At 38.9% G+C, this 22,720-nt stretch overlaps 2 protein-coding genes across 6 annotated transcripts; one reads left to right on the top strand and one right to left on the bottom strand.

The window, feature by feature from the left end:
* Positions 1-2,509: 2,509 nt before the first annotated feature.
* On the bottom strand, positions 2,510-13,400 carry LZIC (leucine zipper and CTNNBIP1 domain containing). Of its 4 annotated transcripts, none has more exons than XM_068415320.1 (7): positions 13,344-13,400; positions 12,361-12,505; positions 11,593-11,728; positions 10,426-10,524; positions 9,650-9,745; positions 7,807-7,888; positions 2,510-6,521 (listed from the first exon to the last, which is right to left on the bottom strand). In XM_068415320.1, exons 2-7 carry the CDS (start codon positions 12,459-12,461, stop codon positions 6,463-6,465), a joined length of 573 nt encoding a protein of 190 aa, XP_068271421.1. In that variant the 5' UTR covers positions 12,462-12,505; positions 13,344-13,400; the 3' UTR covers positions 2,510-6,462. The 4 variants fall into 4 exon arrangements, with proteins under 4 accessions (XP_068271421.1, XP_068271420.1, XP_068271419.1 ...); XM_068415319.1 differs by lacking the exon at positions 13,344-13,400 and adding an exon at positions 13,306-13,328 and having other exon boundaries at positions 3,607-6,521; XM_068415318.1 differs by lacking the exon at positions 13,344-13,400 and adding an exon at positions 13,044-13,299 and having other exon boundaries at positions 3,607-6,521.
* NMNAT1 (nicotinamide nucleotide adenylyltransferase 1) lies at positions 13,390-22,195 on the top strand. 2 transcript variants are annotated; one of them, XM_068415316.1, is made up of 5 exons: positions 13,390-13,515; positions 16,593-16,767; positions 17,237-17,420; positions 18,101-18,246; positions 19,560-22,195. In XM_068415316.1, the coding sequence occupies exons 2-5, from the start codon at positions 16,650-16,652 to the stop codon at positions 19,958-19,960; spliced, it is 849 nt and encodes a 282-aa protein (XP_068271417.1). In that variant the 5' UTR covers positions 13,390-13,515; positions 16,593-16,649; the 3' UTR covers positions 19,961-22,195. The 2 variants fall into 2 exon arrangements, with proteins under 2 accessions (XP_068271417.1, XP_068271415.1); XM_068415314.1 differs by lacking the exon at positions 13,390-13,515 and adding an exon at positions 13,532-13,663.
* Positions 22,196-22,720: the final 525 nt, after the last annotated feature.

Below are 22,720 nucleotides of genomic sequence, written 5' to 3'. Positions count from 1 at the left end.
TGGTACCAGCCGTGTGCTTACCTGAAGAAACATCCTTGGAGTCGGACTCAGAAATGCCGCGGTGCGGAGCATCTCCCTGAGCTCACGTTCCCCTCCAGCTGTCCTGCTCAGCGGGGCGAGGCTGAGGAGCACAACTTCTCCCGCAGTGCCATATTAGATAAATCACACTAATGTTAAAACAGGTTACGTGCCCACTTTTCAATAATACTATGCTAAGAAAGTTAAAGACACTGCCTAATTCAGTACAGCTGAATTCATGCTAATTCAGCAAATACAGAAAATGCCATCTTCTGAGAACCTCCAACTACAATGAATATCGTTTTGGTCATTCAAGCACTCAAAAATAAAGTAATCCTTCCACTAGACAGACCTAAGCAGAGTAAAACCACACTGAACTCAGAGAAATTAATTATAAAAAATAATTAAAAAAAGAAGACAGAAGCCATCAAAGGTTCCTCACCCCTGCTCCATCACTGATGGGCATTTTGGTTTCCCACTAGCCTTAACAGTAACGCTGCTTACCTATAATATGCATTGGCAGAGCCAGCAAGGTAAGGGTAAAATTCCTAAAGATAAAAATGCTTTGTGTACTAAGTGTTATCTAGTAAAATGCATCTGTTTTCTACTTGGTATTTAACTTAATTGCATGAAAATAGTCACAGTAATGAAATAGGTGGCACTTCCTCTAACAGCTTGCTACTTCATGACATCAAAGCCCAACGGCACTGAAATCCATACCCCACTGCCAGCTAATGAAGGTCTTAACATGAAAGCCTGTGCAAAGAGCAAAACCAAGCTGCTGACAGGAACAGGAATGGTGCAAATATGCTGGGATCTGAGATCACTAGCACAGACCCACAGCACAGCAGGCAGTAATGATTATTAATTATTTAAGAAAAGAACATAAGAGCTCCAGCATAAGCTGAAAAAAATATGCAGAAGCATTGCTCTGGGATCCTCCAGTTGGATTACTGTTAATTAGCACAGTACATGAGTGTGAGGGAAAGATCTAAAAGCATCTTATGCTAGTAGGAGCATATAATTAAGCCATCATTTGCATCTTTGCAACAGTATGAGTTTTCTTACTGATAACATTGTGGGCAAACCACCATTTTATGACTAAGTATTGTCTCGCTCTCCTAATTTAGCTGGCTGACTGTACAACAGTGCAATACAATCTTATATAGCATCAATTTAATACCCTGCATTTATTTAGAAAGGGTTTTAGCAGAGAGAGATACTATAAGGCTTCCTCTACCCTTGGAGAATTTTGTTTTCTTAAAACACTGAGTCTAAATCAGCTTCTGCCTCACCTTAGTTTGTTACCATCAAGCTTACTGAGATGTTCAGCTATCAAGCAAGGTGACATCCTGCCATTATCGTAGTCACTTTTATCATCATAAGACATGACGGATGCTCAGGAAACCGCTTAACTCCTAGCTCCGCAACAGATTTAGTAGAATATTCTTCATGTCTCATGGGAACGCACAGACCTTCACAGAGTAAACAGAAGATACACTCGATCAAATCTATTATCTTACCAATCATCACCCTACTTGCCCCAACCACAAAAAGGGAATAATACAGCTTATCATCAGCAGGGGAATGTTAGGAAGCTTAATTATCTAAAGGTTAAGTCTTTCTAACATTTTTAGAAGTTTGTATAAAGATTGGATATTATTTTACGAAAATCTAACAGATGAAATGGAGTTTTCTTTTCAATAGCTTCTCATCTCTTCTGTTTAATGAGGCTGCTATTCATTCTAGTAAGAAAAAACTTCATGAAACCTTCTCCTCTGAATCCCTGCTTGACACAGAAAAAATCTCTCAATTCACTCTGTCCTTCTCTGATCTCCAATTCTTTCTTAATCAGCTCTGAAATTCATTTAGGATTCCTTCACAGTACAGCTGCTTCCACCCTCCAAGTCCCTCTGTATTTGTTGGCATCTCCCTCTCATTAAGGGCTTCCAGCAGCATCTGCACACACAAGCCCCGCTTTCATTATCCATCTGATTTAACCACATGCAACAATAATGAAAACTCCGTTTCTCTCGAAGAGGTGTGTGGTAGCCAATGAGGGAATTGTTTTCAGTTTGCAATCTTTTTTCTTTTGGTAGTCTTTTATATTTCAGACTTAGTCTGACAATTCCAATCCATCAAAATGACGCTCTGATGCAGAAACAGTACAGTGTTTTCTGAAAATTAAATGCAGTTCAACCAATCAACTCTTTGCATACTTGGGACACTATAATAAATGATGTAGGGTCACAACAGTCTGTTGACATTTGCATAACTAGTGGCAAGCACAACTTGTGTAGATTAGAGACTATACTAGAAAATTAAAGAAATAGTTCAGCTGCCTTAGTTACTATATATAATGTTTCTTCACTGTGCAGTGAGGAGGTATGCAGAGGTATTTTAGAAGGATCGACAAAAAAGCCCTTTAGTATAGAAAAGGCTACGACAATCTTTCTTTTGTTAATCCAGACTTAGTTTATACACTAAGAAACCTTCTCAGCTGCATATTTTATTCAAAACCAGAAGTGTTCCCAGATTAAATTTGGCCTTTACAAAGTTGCAAAGCACACTCTTTTACAACAACATTACAAAACTTAATTTCAATCTCCACCTTACAAGGATATTAACTTGGACAATCAAAAGAAAAGCTATTTACCCAGACATTAACACTTCTGTCCACAGGATTTGCAGGTGGTTCTGCCTGATGGTTTTCAGTACATCTGCAATTATTACCAAGGCATGTTGAAAACACGATCCTAAACATTATGAAGCAGCAAACTATTATGATAGCAAGATAAAAAAAAAGAGGTCTATGATTAGAACTTGTTCTAAAAGGAAATCTGCTGTTAAATATAGCATTAACACATCAGTGTGTTAAATTACAGTAGACGTTTCAGTGCATGATGCAGCAATGCCTTACATAGAGTTATATCCACTAACCTTATGTCTGTATTTCCTCTTAAGGCCTTATTTTAGAGACTACTTATAATGAAATGTATTTATCCTGTCAGATAGTGTCAAAGACTTTACTCTCTATCAAAATGTATTTAACAGGCAAGGTAACATGATGATCTAAGGGATCTCTTAAGAAATCTTGTATTTTTTCTTTAAGACAAAGATCACTTGCTACTTTTCCATTCAAGATCAAAGAAGGGAAATAATACAAGGAGACAAAGACAGAAGAGTGACAGAGCATTCGAAGCTTCAGTTTTCTCTCTAACACTTTTAAGATCAGTACAATCACTAGATTCACCCTATAGAGAAAGATTTTAAAAGGGAGGTTATATATGGCCAAAAAGAACCCTGGGCAACTTTGCTGATGTGTTTAAAGCTACTGTACTTTACAATTCTTACTTCAGAAGTAAATGATAAACAAAAAACAAAGCACTTTTAATCTTCAAAGCAATGTATGATCAATAACAACTTCATAGCACTTGATATTCAAGTATCATAATCTGTGTTTTACTGCAGGAGAGAAAGATGTGTAGAGAATAAGTGATCTGCCAGGGTCTAATGCTGAACCGGGGGTGGAACTCAAACATCACAAGCTTGTATGTTAAATGACAAAACCATGCTTTCATTTAGGAGTTGTTTTTTTTGTTACAAGTTTTTATTTGAGCAAATGGTTATTATAATAAATCGATTATGGATTTTCTTCCAGCCCTGGAAGAATCATTTGTGATACTACTGGAGGTACATCCCAGGATTATTTGGCAAAATATTTAGCCCAGCACACCAATTAACTTACCAGGCTTCTGAAATTAATCTAACCACTTCAAGCAGGTTACTTAAATAACCGTTTGCTAGTGTCAACATAGGAATAGCTTCATATTGGCAACAGCTTCCTTGTTAAATTACATTTATAGTCAGGGCATTCTACAGGACACAGCCAGCCTCTGGGTTAGAGCTATGCTTTCTGACCCTTCACAACTTTTGAGAAGGGAAGTCTGGCCTGGCACACTGAATCTTGCACTAATATCAGTCATTGATCTCAGTCTCATCTTTGTCCATCTAAATCACGAGGGAGCTTTTCAAGAGCAGAAGCACAATGTTAAAAAGATATTCAGTCAAGGATCAATTTAATAGGAATTTTACAACTGCCTGCAGTACAGAAACATTGAAAAAATCATGAAATATTTGCAAATCAATAAAAAGAGTTTCTCCTGGAAACTTACACCTCTCAAATTACAAGGAAAAAGATTTCCATATCCTTGTACTGTAAACTTACTGTGATCTGTGGGAGTGCTGAGAGATGTAATTTACATACTAATGCAGCAAGCAGGTTGGGGGGTGTGGGGGGAGAAGAGTTACTGAGCACCAGTAATGAGCAGAAAGGAAAAGAAGGCAGCTACAGTCCCCATGGACTGTTTTGTTTTCAATAATTTTAGACTGTCTAATAACATCTTTTAATAAGCTGCTCTCAGCTATAAAGCTGCAATCAGCCTTTGTCAGAGAACATAATACTGTCCCAGACAGGAAAATAGTTCTGATATGATGGACAAAAGACACCATCTAAATAAAAGCTTCTTAAAAAAAAAAGAGAAAAAAGTTCCATCAGTGAAAGGCATAAACCATGCTGTCTATGCTGTGTATCCTTTCATTTCTAAAATACTAGGTTTCAAAAGGATATCTATTAAAGCAAAATACATTCTAAAAAGCACATTTTCTAGTTTACTCCAGTCCTAGTTTACAATTAGACAAACCTGCTTATTTATAGGGTATTTATGCCCCATAAGTGCAATCTAAATTATGACTGATCATGTTAATTTTCTGTTTATAGTCTATGCTACCCACTTAGAGACTGACTACTATGTGACACCACGATTAACATTGCAACAGGCTACCCAAATTTAAGACTATTTCCACTCCACTCACTCAATTTAATGGCAGTTCTCACTGAAGCTCAAGTCTAACTCACTCCTTTTGCCAATGGGATTTCATAACACTTCCTCCACTTCTGAAGCTCTCCAAAGAAAGGAAGTGCTAACCCTGTTAAAACACATAGTCCAAAGGACCCAGAACTGTCTAATGTTTGAACTTTCTGCACAGAAATATAGGGAAATTACTTTTTTTTCCATTATTTTTTTATGGCTATAAGCTGTATACTTTTCTCTAGCTAGTGGCAAAATAAGATGGGGAATAGGTACGAAATTCAATTAAGAAATGCCTTTTTTTTTGTTGTTGCCAATATTATTAGATCAGCACCTGAATATATACCAAGGGTAGAGAAGACCCAAAATGCACATTTCCCAAGCTGAAAAAATTCTCAGTGAAATACAGGCTTCGAATCAGCTCAAAATGCTACAAGTACTGAATTAAAGTGTGAAACAGCCAGTACTTTAAGAACAAGACCCCTAATATTGACTTTACAAAAACTAGTTTATCAGGAAGTTAAACACACATCGAGAGTCCCAAGTAGTTTCTCCACACTCTGAGCTCAAAATTCAACAATATGAGATTTTAAACCCTCCTACACCCTGAGATTACTCAGGATTCTAACTTCTCTGTAGAGACACAGCCCCTACCCTCTCCACAGCACCACCATCTGATAAATGGACACTTGCACCTACCATGAATGAGAGCTTTCCCCTCCTTTTTAAACTCGTTTCTACTTGCAAGCTATTTCATGCTACCTCAGAAATACTGGGAAATAACGGTAGCACATAGTTACACACATAGAGCTAAAGTAAGAGGTCACAGAAAGGGCTTCTCATTGCCATTTCCTAGCAATTCCCTGTCATTTCAATACACAAGGTTAAATTACTCCAGAAGCCTCCCTACAGGGCTTCCATTGTTTGTCAGTCAAGGCTGGGACACAACAGCACTCATTCATGCGCAGAGCGAACAAGCGGATAAGGGCCAACCATCAGCATACAGTCTCATTTTGGTTCTTCTGCAAACAGTTTGTAGAAAGATGGCATTTCAAATAAACTATGTCCATTTTTCAAAGCTTCAGTGCATTTCTAGTAAATACTACTTAGTGGGGAGTCCAAACAAAAATTAAGACAACTTGAGAATGCAACGTGAAGAATCACCCAAAAAAACCACTCACTGGGACTGCTCCTGAAAAAGATCTGCTTGCTACAACCACATGCAAAAAGATTATGTTTTAATAGTTAGAGAAATACACATTCAGAAAAGTTCAAAATAGCTGCTTCTTTCCAAAGACAGTCATACCACACTTTTGTTTTTAGAGTACCACTTAGTGTTCAGCCTCAGAGCTTATATTACTAAGGGGTACAGACACCAAGGTTCCAAAGTGCACTTAAGGCTGTTTACTTCATATCTTCTGGTTGAGAACACAAGAGGTTTAGGGTTTGGGTTTTTTTGTTTTGTTTTGACTTTTTTTTTTTTCCCAACAGTTAAAAATAGAAAAAACAAATGCCATATGACAGAAGTCCAATGCTGCTGATAACTGGAGAGACACAAGCCTAACGCACCTCTTCATTGTTTTGCCTTTTCTACTTCAAAACTGGCTAGAGCAAAGACTTTCGCTCCTGATCCTATGAGAGGAAAAAAACAGTTTCAGTATTAGTAGAAATTGTGAATTTCCTTATATACAATTTAAATCAAGCAAAACATCTGAGATCAAAAGAAATCAAATCTACATTTTGAAAACTAGAACACTTGAGCTAATTTAGAAAAAAAAGAGCCATACTGGCTTGACAGGTCTGAAACCAGCCACATTGTATTGGGTCTGGCTGGGATGGAGTTAACTTTCCCCACAGCAGCTCGTAGTGCTGTGCTTTGTATTTGTAGCTAGAATAGTGTTGATAACACACCGCTACTGCTGAGCAGTGCTGGCACAGCATGAAGGCTGTCTCGCCCCCAAAGGCCTGTAGGTTTGGGGTGGGCAAGAGGTTGGGAGGGGACATAGCCAGGATCCTCAAACTGACCAGAGGGATAGTCCATAGCACATGACACCATGAGAAAGGAGGAGGTGGGATTTGTTATTGAGGCATCTGTCTTCTCAAAGAACTACTACACGTACCGAGGCCCTACTTCACAGAAAGTGGCTGGACATTGCCTGCTGATGCAAATTAGAGAATAAATCATTTTGTTTTCCTTTGCTTCTGTGCACAGCCTTTGCTTTTCTTTATTATGCTGCCTTTATTTCAACCCATGGGTTCTTAATTTTATTTTCTCCCCCTGTCCTGCTGAGGAGGGGGAATGAGAGAGCGGCTTGGTGGGCACCTGGTGGCCAGCCAAGGTCAACCCACCCCCCCTTACAGAGCTTCTAATGAAGCACCCTTTTGAACAAAAGGGTTCTCACCTTGCTTACACTCTCAGGAAGAGGAGTGCTGAAAGGTAGGTCACAGAGACAGTTTATTTGTACCCTGACCTAGTCTGGCACGTTCCTGCCATTCATAGTTTTTTCATCACAATTCTAACTGTAATGCTAGAATGAACTGTTGTGCTTATTTAATGTATATTATAACTGAACTTTAGGTCTTGTCAATATGATTAGAGTTATGACAGTCATGGCAAGAAGAGTGCTTTAAAGCTGTATTTTGACAATGTGCCTATAATTGCTGAATTCTCTGCATCAAGCAGAGGAAAAGCCTCTCCTGAAGAGAGTCATTAATGCAAAAAAAATCCGTGTTTAACTGTAGGAGTGGTATCTCTGCTTGAGACAGACCACTTAAGCCTTCAGAATTATGGGCGAGACTTGCCATTTTATAGACGGTTTTGTTCGTATTTTCTCTTTCATAGGGGAATCACAGGTATTTCTATTAATCAGTGTTCAATGAGGCAAAGAAATTGGAAGTTATGAGAATGAAAACTTACCAAGGTCAGTGGAGACTCTCTCAAACTGGTTCAGGGCTGTACCAGCATTTGCTGACAAGAACATCTCGTCATCTGGAGTGAGCTAAAACAAAAAGGCCACAACTGTGAACCTGGTGCCTTAACTGTGCATATTCCCACCACCGTAATTCCCACCATCTACATGGGCATACACATGAACTATGACAGGTTACAGCAGTTGTCAATTTGCAGTTTTTAAGTGGCAGTGTTACCTAACATTCTAAAAGCCAATATAAAATGCAAGCTACTCCCTCTACCACTGAATTTTTTCTCAATGGTGCCTGTCAGCCCAGGAAGGACAGCATATGCAACATCAGACATGCCTCTACATGCACCACTAAGTTTCAAGCTGACCTCCAGTGATAATTTTTGATGAAAAGGTCACATGGTACCTCTGTACCAAAACTATGCAAAGGATGTCAATTACTTTTTTTGTCATGTGGTCAATACAGTAACGAGCTAAGATCTAAGCTCGCTTCATATCACCTACTGAGGAAAGCAAAACATGCAGTCACTACCAGCTTTGACCATGCTACGAGTCAATGACCTAGAAATGGTCCTCTCCCTTGAAAGTGACATTGGCACATGTATATTCTGCTTTTATGTATGTCCTCTGATGCCTCGTGACAGATGCCCATAAAATATTTACTATAATGAAGCAGTAACCTACATTTGGAAGGTTCAGATACTCCAAGTTAAAACTTGCTCATTTAAGTAGCCTCAGATTATATATATCCTTATTAAAGCAAAGCATAAGTGTGTCAAACTGTTCACAGTGTTTGTGTCAGTTTATTTATTAAAAATACGAAAAATCAGGCACAGGCATTCAGAATGACGTTGGAATGAAGGAAGAAGTATTAGTTATGTGCCTTTGCTGTGCTTTGTAAGCAAGCATCTGGCTACTTAACATTTTGCACTATTGTGCAGACAAACATGTAATATTGACCATGATTTTTCACATTCAGAACAGATGGGAAACTACTGTCCCAGCAAGTCCTCTGTGAAGTAGGTTACTGATAATTTTAAAAGACACAGAGGCTGTGTCAAAGCACGGTGAAGTGGCTTGTCTGAAGTGATCCAAGGAACTCATGCCAGGAGGATTAGATATCTTCGTGCATTCAGTTCACAATCTTAACGAGCCTTTTAACCTATTTCCAAAATATTTTTTTTCTCTGACAGTCAAGCAATAAAAATATTCTGAGGGAACGCATTTGCTACTATCATCTACTTGGAATGCAGCTCCTTTAAGTACTGCACTTGATGTTTTCCGTTATATTCCCTCATTTCCTAAGTAAGTTTAAGAACACAGATATATAGCAACCCGTTTTCTTCATACACCCTCAACAAAAATAAATAACTTCTCTTCCTCCCTCTAGTGGTATAAAACAGGGATTGTTCTGCCACTGATATACCCATTGGGGAAACAATGAGTTTATCACTCATCTCTCCAATTTATTTTTCTTCCACCAAGAGGTAGGTATTATCACCAATACAAAAGTAAGTACAGACCTGTTTTGTAGCTTTTATAAATACCATAAACTTGTACCAGCTTATATGGGACTGATTCATATGACCCACTAAAGAAAGCGTTTTAAAGTAAAAACAGCCTTAGATAAATATACAATACTATTTGATATATGGTTCAGTAGTCAGTGTTTCAGAAAGCTTAGCATTAAAATGGAAAGACGTTTATGTACTACAAAAGCAAGCTGCATTTTATTATTTGCTCATCAACAGAAGTTGTAATTTCTCATTTTAATGATTTCAAATTCCTCTTCAATAGATAGATAGAAATTTCTATTCACCTGTCATACCAACACCTTACCTTCTCACCAAGCTTTCTGAGGGCAGTCAGGATTTCCACTTTCTGCTGTGTGTACAGGTCTCGTTCCAACTTCCCAACCATTAAGTCTCGGTCCATCTGTATAGCGGGGCGGAAGTAAGTTAAAATATATAAGGTTCCCATTAGTTTCGCTCAACCCAACAGCACGAGCAATGCAACAGCCTAAAAATATCATCAATAAGCATGGTACCTATGGAAGTAAGGGACAGAGTTACCCATAATTTAGAAGATGGCCGTGAAGTTTTTCTGACCATTCTGCAAATACTCTTTGCACCTAACCTTAGCATTCTTGATTTCTCCAAACGTGAATCTCTTTGATTAAAAGATTGCTATTCATTCAAAATTATGGATTTACATATCACTGATACATGGAGGAATCACATTTCATTTCACTTTACCTGGATCTCAAGTTCAGTCTACATCTCTGAAACATCGAGTGCACTCTCCAGCCCCTCAATGCAATTACAGATTCATACTCTTCAGATTTTCTATTTACAGTTATACTCAGTTCACTATCTGTTAAACACATTTTGTTTTGAAGCAGCAAGTTAGCAGATAATTCAAGAAATACACATGGTTGTCCTCACTACCTCAAGGAACATTTAAAACTGAACAAATTCTGAAAGAGAACTTCTCTGTCTCCTTATGATGCTGCCACAAAGTTCTCTAGTACACCTGGTGCTCTCCTTACAGTCATTACATATTTAAATCAGTCTAGCTCAAATAAACAGTTTTTACAGTAAAATAGAAGCCTTCACCTCTGCCAGTCTTGTCCTCAATTGCCTTGGTTGTTTCTTTGCGAACATTCTAATTACTTCTGGAGTTTTAAATGCTTGGCTGATGGCTGCTTGTATTGCCTACAAGGAAAAGAGTAAGAATGACCAGAACTAATAGTCAGAAGCTACAGCTGCATGACAAGATTAATAAAGGCTGGAAAGCATCATTAGTATCCTCTGCATCATTTGATAAAGAGAGCTTTTCTTTTTTTTGCATAACAATGGAAGGGAGATGAAAAAATATATGACCTTTATGCAGGGCTTGAAAAAATCCACTGATTAGTGCAACTACACTGAGAAAGAGCTGTGAAACTTCTCATTACAGTCCAGGTCTTAATTTCTAACAGTTTCCAACATCTTCCTGATATTAGCACATCACAAGTGGATGTGCTATGCTACCTTTAGCAGTTTTAATGCCCACACTGATGATTACAGCTCTTGTAAGGGTAAGCAGAATGTAAATGATGAGGTAAATCTGCTACTGTTATTCAAAATGCTCTATGGAGTATCAAAACTATTATGATTAAACCTCACCACAGTTATGTTTGGACAAATCATGATCCCTCTGGAAACAACCCACTAAAAGACAGGGCTCAGAAGGAACAAATCATGCTCTAATTAAACCTTTGAGAAGAGACAAAATAGATCAAAAGTTTGGAATTCAGCATAAAATAAGATCAATTCACTAAAATAACTTAAAGTTACACAGTCACTCCTGAATCTCTAAAATACAAATCGGCAATAAGAGCACAGGAAATGCTATCTTTACGCTTTCTAACAAACCGGCATGAACTTTATTTCTCTCAAAAGATATTGTCCTGTATTGTCCCTCACACCTTTTAAATTAATTTGTATTATTTTATGTTATTTTCTCATATTAAGGATCTGATATATTTAGTCCCTGCAGTTTCCCACAGTTTTTTCTACAGTGTTATGGTTATAATACTTCAACATTTTTTTTCTTTTAAAATGAAGACACCTAACCAAGTTTTTGTAGGTACACATGTATTAAATAATAAAAACATTAGATCCATAGAACTAGCTTTCACATGTGCCTGTCTAAAAATTATAATGAACCACTTCTGTCTATTTTCTGTTTCACTGAGTCCAGGCAGAACGTGAACTGTTTTAGTAACACATCACCCTTACCAGCTGCATCGCACTGAGCTCGTCCACCAAAGTCATATCTCCAGACATAATCTTCTTCAGGGAGTCATTGATCTCACTCAGCTGTTCTAGAGTTTCTTTTTTGGTCTCTTCATACTCATCTGCATCTAGCTCCTCTCTAAAGAGGATCCAACAAGACACATTAATTCATAGGATTAAACCTGAGATGTTAACATGGAGAAAAGGATGTCAGGGAATATCGTGAAGCATGCCTCCTCAAGTACTGCAAGTACTGAGACAGAAAAACACCTTTTCCTTGGTAATTCAATCTATCTGAAATTTTATTAGCCCACAAAAAAACTAACACAAAAATCACATGAAACAAATCACATGAGAATGTTAGACAACCTAAAAACAAACCCAAACATCCATAATTACAAAACAAAACAGACGCAAAAGGTATTTGCTAACTGCTATTAAAAAAGACCATATGAAAACTGTGAATCCTGTGAGTAGTTATTAAAAGTTAAGAAGTCACACTGAAATATAAAATTTCAAAGAAAATAGTAATGAGTATTTCTGCCTACATGTTCCTCAAAAAGATGATAGAATTATCTTAATAAAAAGATAGGTTTTTAAAAATAATTTTTACTGCCTAACTCAAACATCCTACCTAATTTAAAAAATATAAAGCCACAGCAAAACATAAAACAAAAAAAAAACATAAGATTTTTGAAAGGTACCACTTTCTTCTGCCAACCACTTAAGAACAATATTACCACGTAAGAGGAAAGCATCTGGTTTTATTACCTGCATTCCTCCAGATCTTGAAGCTGCTGCATTAATCTATCCAACTGCTCTTCCAGGTTTTGTTTTAGTTTACTGGTCTCTGTTGTTCCTCTTGAAGCCATTTTATGTTTTCACATGAAAATTTTACAGTTGTTACATGACACTTCTAGGAGAAAGAACATTTTATTGTTCGGTATCAACAAGTTAAAATTTATTGTAAAATGCTCCAAGTATCAACAAAATTATGCAATATCTTCATGATGGAATGTCTAATCAAAACACTTTGAGACCCTTGCAGTGGAAATACAGAAATGTTAGGCTGGGTCTACAGGGCTGTTCTCTTTGTAGCTAGAGGCAGTTAACCAAGGTAATAATTCAAACAGCCACGGCACATAAAAGCAAACAAGTCTGAAACCATGCAGCAATTACTGAAATACTGAGGTCCCGCTGTATGAAACAACAGATTCTACTCTTCAACTGCCCCTTGGGAAACTATTTAAGAGACAGCAACCCGGACGCACAGTGTCTGAAGCATGCAAACACCTTAGATAGGACCATTAGCTGTAGAAAACTCGAGGACTCTCGAGGAAATTCGTGCTGCTTTGGGTATCAAACAGGAGCACACGGCCAGCCCACGGCAGCGACCAACGGGCCAGCCCCGGGTATCGCACCGGCTCCACAGCCGCTAGCCAGCGAGCTCTGACCTTTGCACTAACGGCAACGGCTCCAGCAGCCGGCAGCCGGACAGTGAAACGCGATCCTCCCCGCCGGAAAGGTGCGAGAGAGGAGAGCGAGCGGGAGGCCCGGGGGGAGGAGAAACGAGAAGAAGGAACTGGGGCACTATCCGGGTCCTGCCTGCCCATCCCCGAGGCCAGGGCTCCAGCCCGGCTCTTCCTCCTTCGCGGAGGCGAGTCCACCCAGACCCGCACGCGCGGGCAGGAGGCCGAGGCCGCCCTCTCTGCCCACCTCGGCCCCGCACGCTGCCCTCACCGCCGCCACCTCACCTGGGGCAGGCCGCGGCGGGCGGGATCTGACCGCCTCCCACCAGCGCCGCTTCCGGCGCGCCCGGGCCAATGAGAGCGCGGCGCCGGCGCGCCCGGGCCAATGAGAGCGCGGCGCCAGCGCCACAGGTCAGTGCGGCCCCTCTGCGCGGAGCTGGCGGTGCGGCCCCGGGCGGTAAGCACGGCGGCGGGGCAGCGGCGGGGCCCGCTGGTGGGTGCTGCAGGGCGGGGGACTCGCTGGGCTGGGGCCTGATCGTGCGTCCCGCGCGTTCGGGGCCGGACCCGTGTGCAGGCCTCTCGCGGCGTGGAGCTGTGGGGAGGAGGTGAGTGAAACGGACCGAAAACGGGAGCGCTGAGCGTGCGAGAGCTGCCGGCTGCAGCCTGCGGACCCTAAACTCAATGTTTAATGACGTTTATATTCTACAGATACATAAGCATGCTTAATAAATATTTACCTCTGAAATGTAAACGGGACTGACCAAAGCACACTCACCAGCTAACAGGTTGGTTTTCAGAACCATCCCCAAACCTACTGTAAGCATACTTTGATGTTTTTTAGTGCAAATACGTGTCCAATCCAGCTAAGCACTAGTAGGACTGCAAGTAGTACACGTTAAATATTGGTAAGATTATGTATAAGCATGACAAGATGATATATAAGCATATATGTAAAGGAATACATCACAGGGCACCTTATTGTTCCTTCTGAAGGAGAAGGGAAAATGATCTAGGATGTCCTACACTCAGGGAGAATCTGAGTGAAGGCCATTTTACTTTGTTTCCCCATCTTAAGTCCCTGTAGAGAGGTTTTACTAATATTTCATTTAGTATTTGACATAGAATAGCATTAATTATTTTAAGACTGTTCTCATTTTTGTGAAACTAAACACCTGCATACACATCTCTCATCTCTCTAAAGCAGGAGCTGGGTTGCTAGTTTGGGTCTTACGGTCAAACTGCAATATTGAGTTGTGTCAAGCAGTGCCAAATTATATGTAATAATTATATGTAATATACATCAAAAGTACTTATATGTTATTGTACAATAAGAATAGGTGTAGTTCCATATACAGCTCAGGCAGTGGCTGGGCTCTAATCATCACTGGAGCCTAGTCGTCTTTTTCTCTCCTGGGATGTGCAAATCGCATAGCTTTCCCCCAAAAGTCAGAGCTCTATGAAGATCATTTCGTACAAAGCAAACCCCAGCTCTGACAGTGCTGTCTTGGTTATAAGGATGACATAACAGTGAAGGTAATCACGGGGTGATACCTCTTTGTCATTTCCTCCGCTCTCCACATCAACTGTGCAGCTGTTTTCTATGAGAACAGTGCTAGACAGAGGATGTCAATGCAAATTAGGAGACTGAGGGTATGTGCAAACTATTCAATTATATTTATAGTCTCAATTTCTATGCAGATATGAAGCTCTACAAGGTGAGTTTATGATGCAATAATTGCCTGTTTCTAAAGATTGTGAAATTAGCCAGCAGCACAAAAAAGGACATTTGACTAACACCAGAAAAGGCACTATAAATTTTCATCTTAAAATTTCCTATTATTTTTGCCCTTGCTTTTTTTTTTTTAAGAAGAAAATCAACCCTTTTCAAATTTGCAGCATGAGTCACTTTCTTTAGAAAGTAGGGCTTTATGCATTAGAAAGGCAAGTCCAACTCCTTCCTTGCCTGTTCCCATAGTAACTCTTTAGCTGATGCCCCTGTGAAGACTGCATTCCAACACCAAACCCTTCCAGTGCTGAACTACTGTGCAACAATAAAGAATATTGTGAAAGTTTGTGAAACTCTTGAGAGCACAGAAAAGTACTAACACTTGCAAAATATGAAGCCTTGCAAGAGTTCCTTTTTTTTTTTTTCATTCAAGGGCTATTTGATATTCGTACATAGTAGCTGTTAGAAGATTCAGCTGTGCTGATATCTCACCACTGTGATGGCTGCGAACATCACTCAGCTTCTTTGTAAAGGAGACAGAATGTGAGGGTGACCTTGTGGGATTTTTGCAGGCAGTGATGTTGCTGTAGAAACAATGGCAGACTATTCAGTGCTCGACACAGATGTCTGGCACATCTCACAAACAGCAACAGCAAGAGAATGGCCCATAACATAGTCCAGTTTTCATTTGTCCAGGGCCAGGCTAGGGGAAACCATCTTGGCAAGCCAGAATATTCTCATGAAAGAAAAGAGCACTGAGAAGCAAAAATCCATCTAGTATGAGGAGAAATCAAAAATATAAGTAGTGAAATTTCCTTATTTCCACCAATTCTTAAACAGCTTTCTGAAACTGAAGTTCAAAATTGGAACAGTGCTGTTGTATTTTAAAAAAGAAAAAAAATCTGGTATTTAATTGCAGCTTTTACTAAACTTTTTTTAATTCACTATTCTTCTATCATCTGTTCCACTGGTACACAAAGTAGATTGGTTGTTTTCATGTTTAGCCCATAGCATTCTCTTCCCGCATACCAAGAGCGTGTAAAATGTAAATAAATCCCAAACGAAGAAATGTGAACCTTCCTCTCCTCCAGAATTTAATAGAATATAATGTTAGTTCTATAGATTTTGCTGAAAAGACTCACTGCAATTTAGAGTAGCAGCACTCATAACTGTCACAGGATGTTCTATTCTCCCCTGTAAGCACTAGAAGTAAGGAAGTTACGTATAAGGAAGTTCCCTGCAGATGTGTCTCTTGGCATCTTAAAAAAACTGCAAAGTTCTAATAAAGTTTGTCCTGCAGTCAGGACAAATAATATCTCCTCATGAAGTTTTTCTGCATGAGCTGCTTTTCTTCAGAGTGGGCAGTACGCTGTCCTCTCTTGGGGCAAGCAGCCTGTTTTTGGTGATTTCATTTTTAAAGATGTTTTCTCTTGCATATAGGAGGGAGCTACAGCTGCTTTGATAATACATGGGCAAGGCAAATGTGAGTTCACTTATCTATCACATATGTCTTCTTCCTAGCACACTCACTTTTCTCTACATCCTTGATTTCTAAAGCCCCATAGAAGAACTACCCTTTCTGCAATGTAATGCCACTGCTGTCTCAGCACCTGGCATTGTACCTCTATCCAGGGACAACCAGAAAGAACGAGAGGCGGTGGTTTTAATCTCTTAAAAACTGGATAATGCAGTATTACATGAACAATCACAGGCCAAATATTGATGGAAGGAAAATACAGTGTTCAATTTGATATTGGCAGCACAAATAAGTAGGAATAACTATTTTTTCATCTGGTCTCTTCTTGTAGTGGCTGGTAACTAGCAGCAACGTTCTCCACTTGGTTCTGTAGCTGCAAGGAGTGGCTATGGAAGATCCTGACAAGAAGACTGAAGTAGTACTGCTGGCCTGTGGGTCCTTCAATCCCATTACCAACATGCATCTGAGGTTATTTGAGCTGGCTAAAGACTACTTTCATGAAACAGGTAGGATGGTAGTTTAGATCATTCAGACAGCTCTGATTAATAGACACTTAAATGTTAAGGTGACTATTTTGTGTATCTGAATGCCTGTTTGACAGTGATAGATATTTTTTGGAAATACTAATTAGATGTTGAAGCTAGTATGCATGTATGTATCGCAGAAAATCATGTAGGCCAAATGCATGAGAGGACAGTCTTACTACTAATTTTAATGAGCTAAAGCATGAGTTTCACAGGTTTTCTTTATAGAAACATATCTTTCTAATATATCTTACTAAATCTTTAACTGTGCTGCCTTGCACAAGGGCAGAAGTGTACTGTACTTTTCCACTGGGCCGGCTGTCAGAGCTGGCTTTGGTGTTCCTAGGGACTGCAGTGAATAATGGTTATGTAATTGTTCAAATACAATACAGTGGAAGTAACATCTGCTCAACCACTTTTCATGTTCTTGTGTGATGTGTTTTTTCCACAGGAAAATACAAAGTAATCAAGGGAATAATTTCACCAGTAGGTGATGCATATAAGAAGAAAGGTCTGATCAGTGCGAATCACCGAGTAACTATGGCAAAACTAGCTACAAAAACCTCAGATTGGGTGGAAGTTGATGATTGGGAAAGCAGCCAGAGTGAGTGGTTGGAAACACTAAAAGTTTTAAGGTATTCTTCAGCCAAACCCTAAAAAGTCTCAAGAACCTATAGAAGGATAAGGAATGGTGTTAGCTCTAACAAGTTAGAATAATAGCAGGCTAACCCCAAATCATATGAATAGACTCAGTGAAGTCAGAAGTACGTTTATATAAGCATTGTAAATGAAAGATTGCACCATTACTCTTAAACATACAGAGCCTGTGAACAATTTTTAAGATATATTGTTTCTTAGGTTTTATTCAATTTTTGTGCTGAAAAGGCATTCATGAAGAAGGATAAGACTAGAATAGGGTAGACACATGTTACACAAGCTTCTGTCATTTAATTCCAATTGTTCTATGCTGCCCATTTGTGTATTTAAAGCCTGGCATGAGAATTGTCTGAAGGAATATCTTTTTAAGTTTTACATTTTTTACTCTTTCAGTCACTGCTACTTCACTGAGGTTCTTTTTAAAACATTGTTATTAAAGAAGAAACAAACCAACCTTGTAGTTGTTGCTTTGAAATCTTTGCACTTTGGCCATCTCACGACCCAGCTCTCACAAGTCCCTGTTCCAGCAGATCAGTTCTTGCATGGATTGTCTGTGAAAGTACAGCAAGAGGAAGTGGTGATAGATTATTTAGTAGGCCTTACTCTTCCCTATATTGTCCTACATCTTTAAAATACCTAAAATACATCTGTTTTGCAGGTACCATCATCAAAAGCTTTTATCTCCTGATCCCACGAACAGTGTGCAGAATGCTATACCTTTAACAAAGCCAGGACGGAAGAGGAAACAGGAACCAAATAGGCATGACCCCGTTAAAAAGAAAAATCAGAGTCCAGATATAAAAAGTTAAGTCTGTTCACAAATCAAATGCTTAACAACACTTGCTATTTCAAGGGAATTGTGCTGATGAGTAACTGTTTCTAATGCGAGTTCTTGGTTCTGATTTCACTGAGTAAGTTTATTCCCTTAGATCCACAGCATAAAACAGTATGCTTTGTAACAAGGTGACTGTAAGGGTAAAATGTATAGGACATGAAAAATACTCAAGATAATATAAATTTGAACCGAAACAGGTCTGAGCTATCCATTTTACCTACAGAACTTTGTTAAACTGTAGTTACAGCTGAGAATTTTGGATCATATTATAAGTTGCTGAAGAAAGAAAAGACAGGATTAAGTCCTGAAATTCAAAATGTGTCCGGGCACAGGATCATTTTAAATTGTAATTTAAAACTTCATACAACAGACGTAGCTTGGCTTTGTAATTTTAAGTAGCATTTATTTTGCTTATTGCTTTTAGATCTTAATTTTAGTTCTTTAGCTTAACATGTACAATTATATCTATTCATATAGAATTTGAATGGCCTTGCATAATGACCATCTTAATCCTTTATGTTAGCAAATCTTGACTTCTTCCTTTCAACCTTTCCAAATTCTACTGTTTAATTGGTAGTGTTTTAAAGTAAGTGTATTCAAAGAAGAGACGAACAGCATCAGACAGGCTTTTTTCATATTATGTTGACAGATGTTGTACTACATTCCTACCAACCTGTGACATTACTGGAAGCTGCAAATCTGTAGCACTCTCAATTTTGCTTCCATTACTTTAAGGTGGTTTCTATCTGCATGCTTCTCTAGATCCCCTATAAAACATAGTATGGAAGAGAGTCCCCTGAAGTCAGGTCACAGTCTGTGGGGTTTTTTTTTGGGCCATGCTTTCTTTCCTTTTACATAATCCCCTCTGCCCCCTGTCCTGTAAAAGCTAGCTCCTCCTTTGTAACTCTATGGAATGTCAGATAAAGTTTTAACAGCATTACCATATCCTTTCATACTTAGCTATTCTGGAATTTTCTCTATATTTTCTTTTACTTTGATCCTCACAGTGATTGATTCACCCCAAGGCTAAATGAGCATATTAGAGTTTATTTTCCAGTCCTTTTGAACAAAGGGACTCCCATAACCTTTTTTTGAGAAAAATCCTGTATTGAGGCTACTAATTATAAATTATATGCTCTGAATTTTTTAAAATTTCATTCCATTGTCTCATCTTAACCAAAGGTACAGAGAAGTAGCCTAGAAATTAAATGTCCCCATCGAGTTAGCTAAAATCTGGCAGCCTAAAACAAGCCCTGTTCCTCACTTATTTTTCTTTTTTAAGGTGTCCCACAGGTTAAACTGCTTTGTGGAAGTGACATACTGGAATCTTTTGGGATCCCCAATCTGTGGAAGTTGGAGGACATCACTGAAATTGTGGAAAATCATGGCCTTGTATGCATCACTCGGGCTGGAAACAGCGTTCAGAAATTCATCTATGAATCTGATATTTTGTGGAGACATAAGAATAACATTCACCTTGTGGAAGAATGGATCACAAATGACATTTCCTCTACCAAGATTAGAAGAGCACTGCGGAGGGGCCAGAGCATTCGTTACCTAGTGCCTGATGTAGTTCAAGCATACATTGAAAAAAATAATCTGTATGGTCCAGAGAGTGAAGACAGGAATGCTGAGGTTGTCTTGGCTCCCTTACAGAAATATGCAAGTAATTCCAAGAACTAAGGCACTATACAACTAACTTACTTTCTGCTGTGAAAAAAGCTACAGTTAAGTCCAGGAAACTGTGTTTCTTAGGGGTTGTTTGTGATTTTTTTTTTTTTTTTTAAGTAAATAGTGGGCTAATTCTGTGGCTTTAGTACATATGCAGTTGCTGTTGAGGTTTGATGCACTCAATAATTGGACCTACACAATCTTTTTTAAATCCAATAATAAGATTTTCACATTTAAACATTTTGTCACAGTGCAGTGAACTAAGTATAAAAATTCACACTTGCATATGAGAATTACAAATAAAACAAATGAAAATGTTCTGGTTAGTTTTAACTCAGACTGCTCTGACTGCTATTTATAAAATATTAACACAAATACTTTTAATAAGTTATGGTGTTGTAACAGACAGAGCCATTTAATTTCAAAATGTACCACTTACTGATAGCAAACCTATATAACTCAGTTTGTTTTTAAATTGCCAACATGTGGTGCACCTCAAAGAAATTAGCTCCATCCTGGAAGGCAAAAATTTCCTGCTGGCTGAAGTGGTGGTAGATATGCCATGCTTTGAGCTGCCTGCCTTTCAAATATGCAGCCTGTTTGTCTGCCGTCATGCAGTTTGCTCCCAGAAATGCCTTGTGCTTTACTTTTCCACTCACATTTCCAGAGCTGCATGTTAAGCTCAGCACTGTTTCTCATGGAAGGACAGACCTACTTCAGAAACTAGTTTATAGCCATTGATTTAATGGATAGAAATTAATAATAGTGTCATTGCACTGATTCTCAGACAGTTGTCCCTTTATTTCAAATAATAATATACTTTTGAGCCAAATGTATATAGCCAGAATTGTTTTCTGTAAAACTGGAGTTGAGAAGAAATGGTAGGATATTAAGACTGTACATAAGTGAAATGTTTTTCTTTGCTAGAAATCCGATATTGAATCTAACAGTATATTGTCTGTATTATGTGAATATAAACTAGAGAGGCACTGTGAATGTCATGGTGATAGAATTATACCTCCCTTTATTTGCCGTCATCCCATTTTTGTTTGGACTATGTGCCTTATTAAAAATGTCAAGGTTTCCAAGACACTACCTAATTGGCCAACAGCTTTTTCATACAATCTCCACAGGATGACTCTGTTCACATTTTTCAGATCTACAAAGCCAGCAGAATGTGAGACTCCCAGGGCAGTAAGCCTAGATGCTGTTGGGCAAGTCTAGAACCAGGGACATGTTCCAGAATAACCGTGACAACCCGTCATCCTCCTTCCCTGGGCAGGGGGTCCCCAAAGAGCTGAGGCAGAGGTCTAGGCTTTGCTAGGAGCTTAGGGGGAGTCTGGAAGCCAGAAGCCAAACACAGAACATCACAGGTGGCCCTAAGGTCTGCAAGGCTCATATAAAACTCAGTAGCAGAGTCAAGACACCGTTGGGAAAACCTGTAACCTGCAGTGGAGCTAGCATCAGGCCTGCAAACTTGGAGCCTCACATTAAATTCTGCAATTAACATACACAAGAACATCTGTGTTCTACTAGTTCCAGCCTGTAAAGGTGGCTGTCTACAGGGAATCTACAAGGAGATGAGCGTAATAAAATCAAGTCACAACTTAGAAGTGCAGCTGTAACAGCACTGTGACAGAAAGTAGCATCAAGGATTCTGAGGTTTTGTTCTTGGTGATTCCTGCATCATATGTGCTTAGTCTGCTATTTTTTCCCCTAGAGCTCAGGCAAGCTTACACTGTTCTTCAATAATGAGGTTGGGTTTATTTATCATCAATAGTAATAAAGGTACTGAAGGATAAATTATGCCCCCCGTGACACCTTAGCAATCTAACTGCCGTAACTGATTGCAGATAACTATATTATTGATGGTGTGTAGGACGGGACAAGATCTGCTGTTCTCTTTTGCTCACTGTCTCTCTTTATGACTGGGAAGAATAGAGGGTGAGAAAAATGTCTTTTCAGCACTCGAGTCAACCAGTGTGCGTCTGAATAAACAGCAGATCTTTCTAATGGGAAAGCACCCTATCTATGTGGTCACTTTTCAGAGTAAAACTGCACTTTAAGTCTAGGTTTATTCTTCTAAATAATGATGCTGGTGTGTGTTCGTGCACTTTGTGTAATTCTAGAGAAACTGCAAATTCAATAGGATGTTTTATAAAGCTTTGGTCTTAAAACAGTTATATTTCACTGGTTTTTAATGTACTTACGTGTGATGGGTCTTTCAATAAAATAAATTGCATGTAATATGCTAATTTTAGTCATCCCGTTATTAACCAAATCTGATGTCTGATGACTGCATGATTTTTAAGTAGGTAGAATGATGTCAGTACAGTTTTGTCTATACAAAACAGAACATCATTGTTCAAAAATTACACTTTTTAACAGAAAGGAGCACCACATCCCAGACAATCTGCATAATCTTAATTTTCAATTAAAATGTTATATTCAGGCTTATCCAAGTACTGACTTCTCTTTACTTGGAAAAGTCAGTAGTATTGCAACAGTGCTTTACTACCATAACCTCGTAATAGCAACATATGGGTGAAATGTTACTATTTGAGTCCAGGGGAAACATTAATTTGCATTTCTCTGTGCCATTCCTAGTTTAGCATAGGTTAGAGAACAATATCCCTCTGCAAACAGGAAACAAGATCTGACGTTCTAATTTCCTACTCGCATGATTCTGTGAGTCATATAGGTCAAACTGTCAGCTCCAAAAATGTAGCTAAAGTTCAGGGAAACTTAATTTTCTCTGCAAAATACTATCTT

The sequence above is a fragment of the Nyctibius grandis genome, chromosome 17 (assembly GCF_013368605.1).
Source record: "Nyctibius grandis isolate bNycGra1 chromosome 17, bNycGra1.pri, whole genome shotgun sequence".
Taxonomy (NCBI): domain Eukaryota; kingdom Metazoa; phylum Chordata; class Aves; order Nyctibiiformes; family Nyctibiidae; genus Nyctibius; species Nyctibius grandis.
Note: the sequence above shows the minus strand (reverse complement) of the source record. Positions and strands in the feature narration are given on the sequence as shown.

Excerpts from the sequence above, each read along its gene's own strand:
- LZIC (XM_068415320.1), bottom strand. The coding sequence starts at position 12,461 with ATGGCTTCAAGAGGAACAACAGAGACCAGTAAACTAAAACAAAACCTG. Across the intron at positions 11,729-12,360 it reads CAAGATCTGGAGGAATGCAG|AGAGGAGCTAGATGCAGATG; the intron begins GTAATAAAACCA and ends GATCCTCTTTAG. Across the intron at positions 9,746-10,425 it reads TGAGGACAAGACTGGCAGAG|ATGGACCGAGACTTAATGGT; the intron begins GTGAAGGCTTCT and ends CCCGCTATACAG.
- NMNAT1 (XM_068415316.1), top strand. The coding sequence starts at position 16,650 with ATGGAAGATCCTGACAAGAAGACTGAAGTAGTACTGCTGGCCTGTGGG. Across the intron at positions 17,421-18,100 it reads GAAACACTAAAAGTTTTAAG|GTACCATCATCAAAAGCTTT; the intron begins GTATTCTTCAGC and ends TCTGTTTTGCAG. Across the intron at positions 18,247-19,559 it reads TCAGAGTCCAGATATAAAAA|GTGTCCCACAGGTTAAACTG; the intron begins GTTAAGTCTGTT and ends TTCTTTTTTAAG.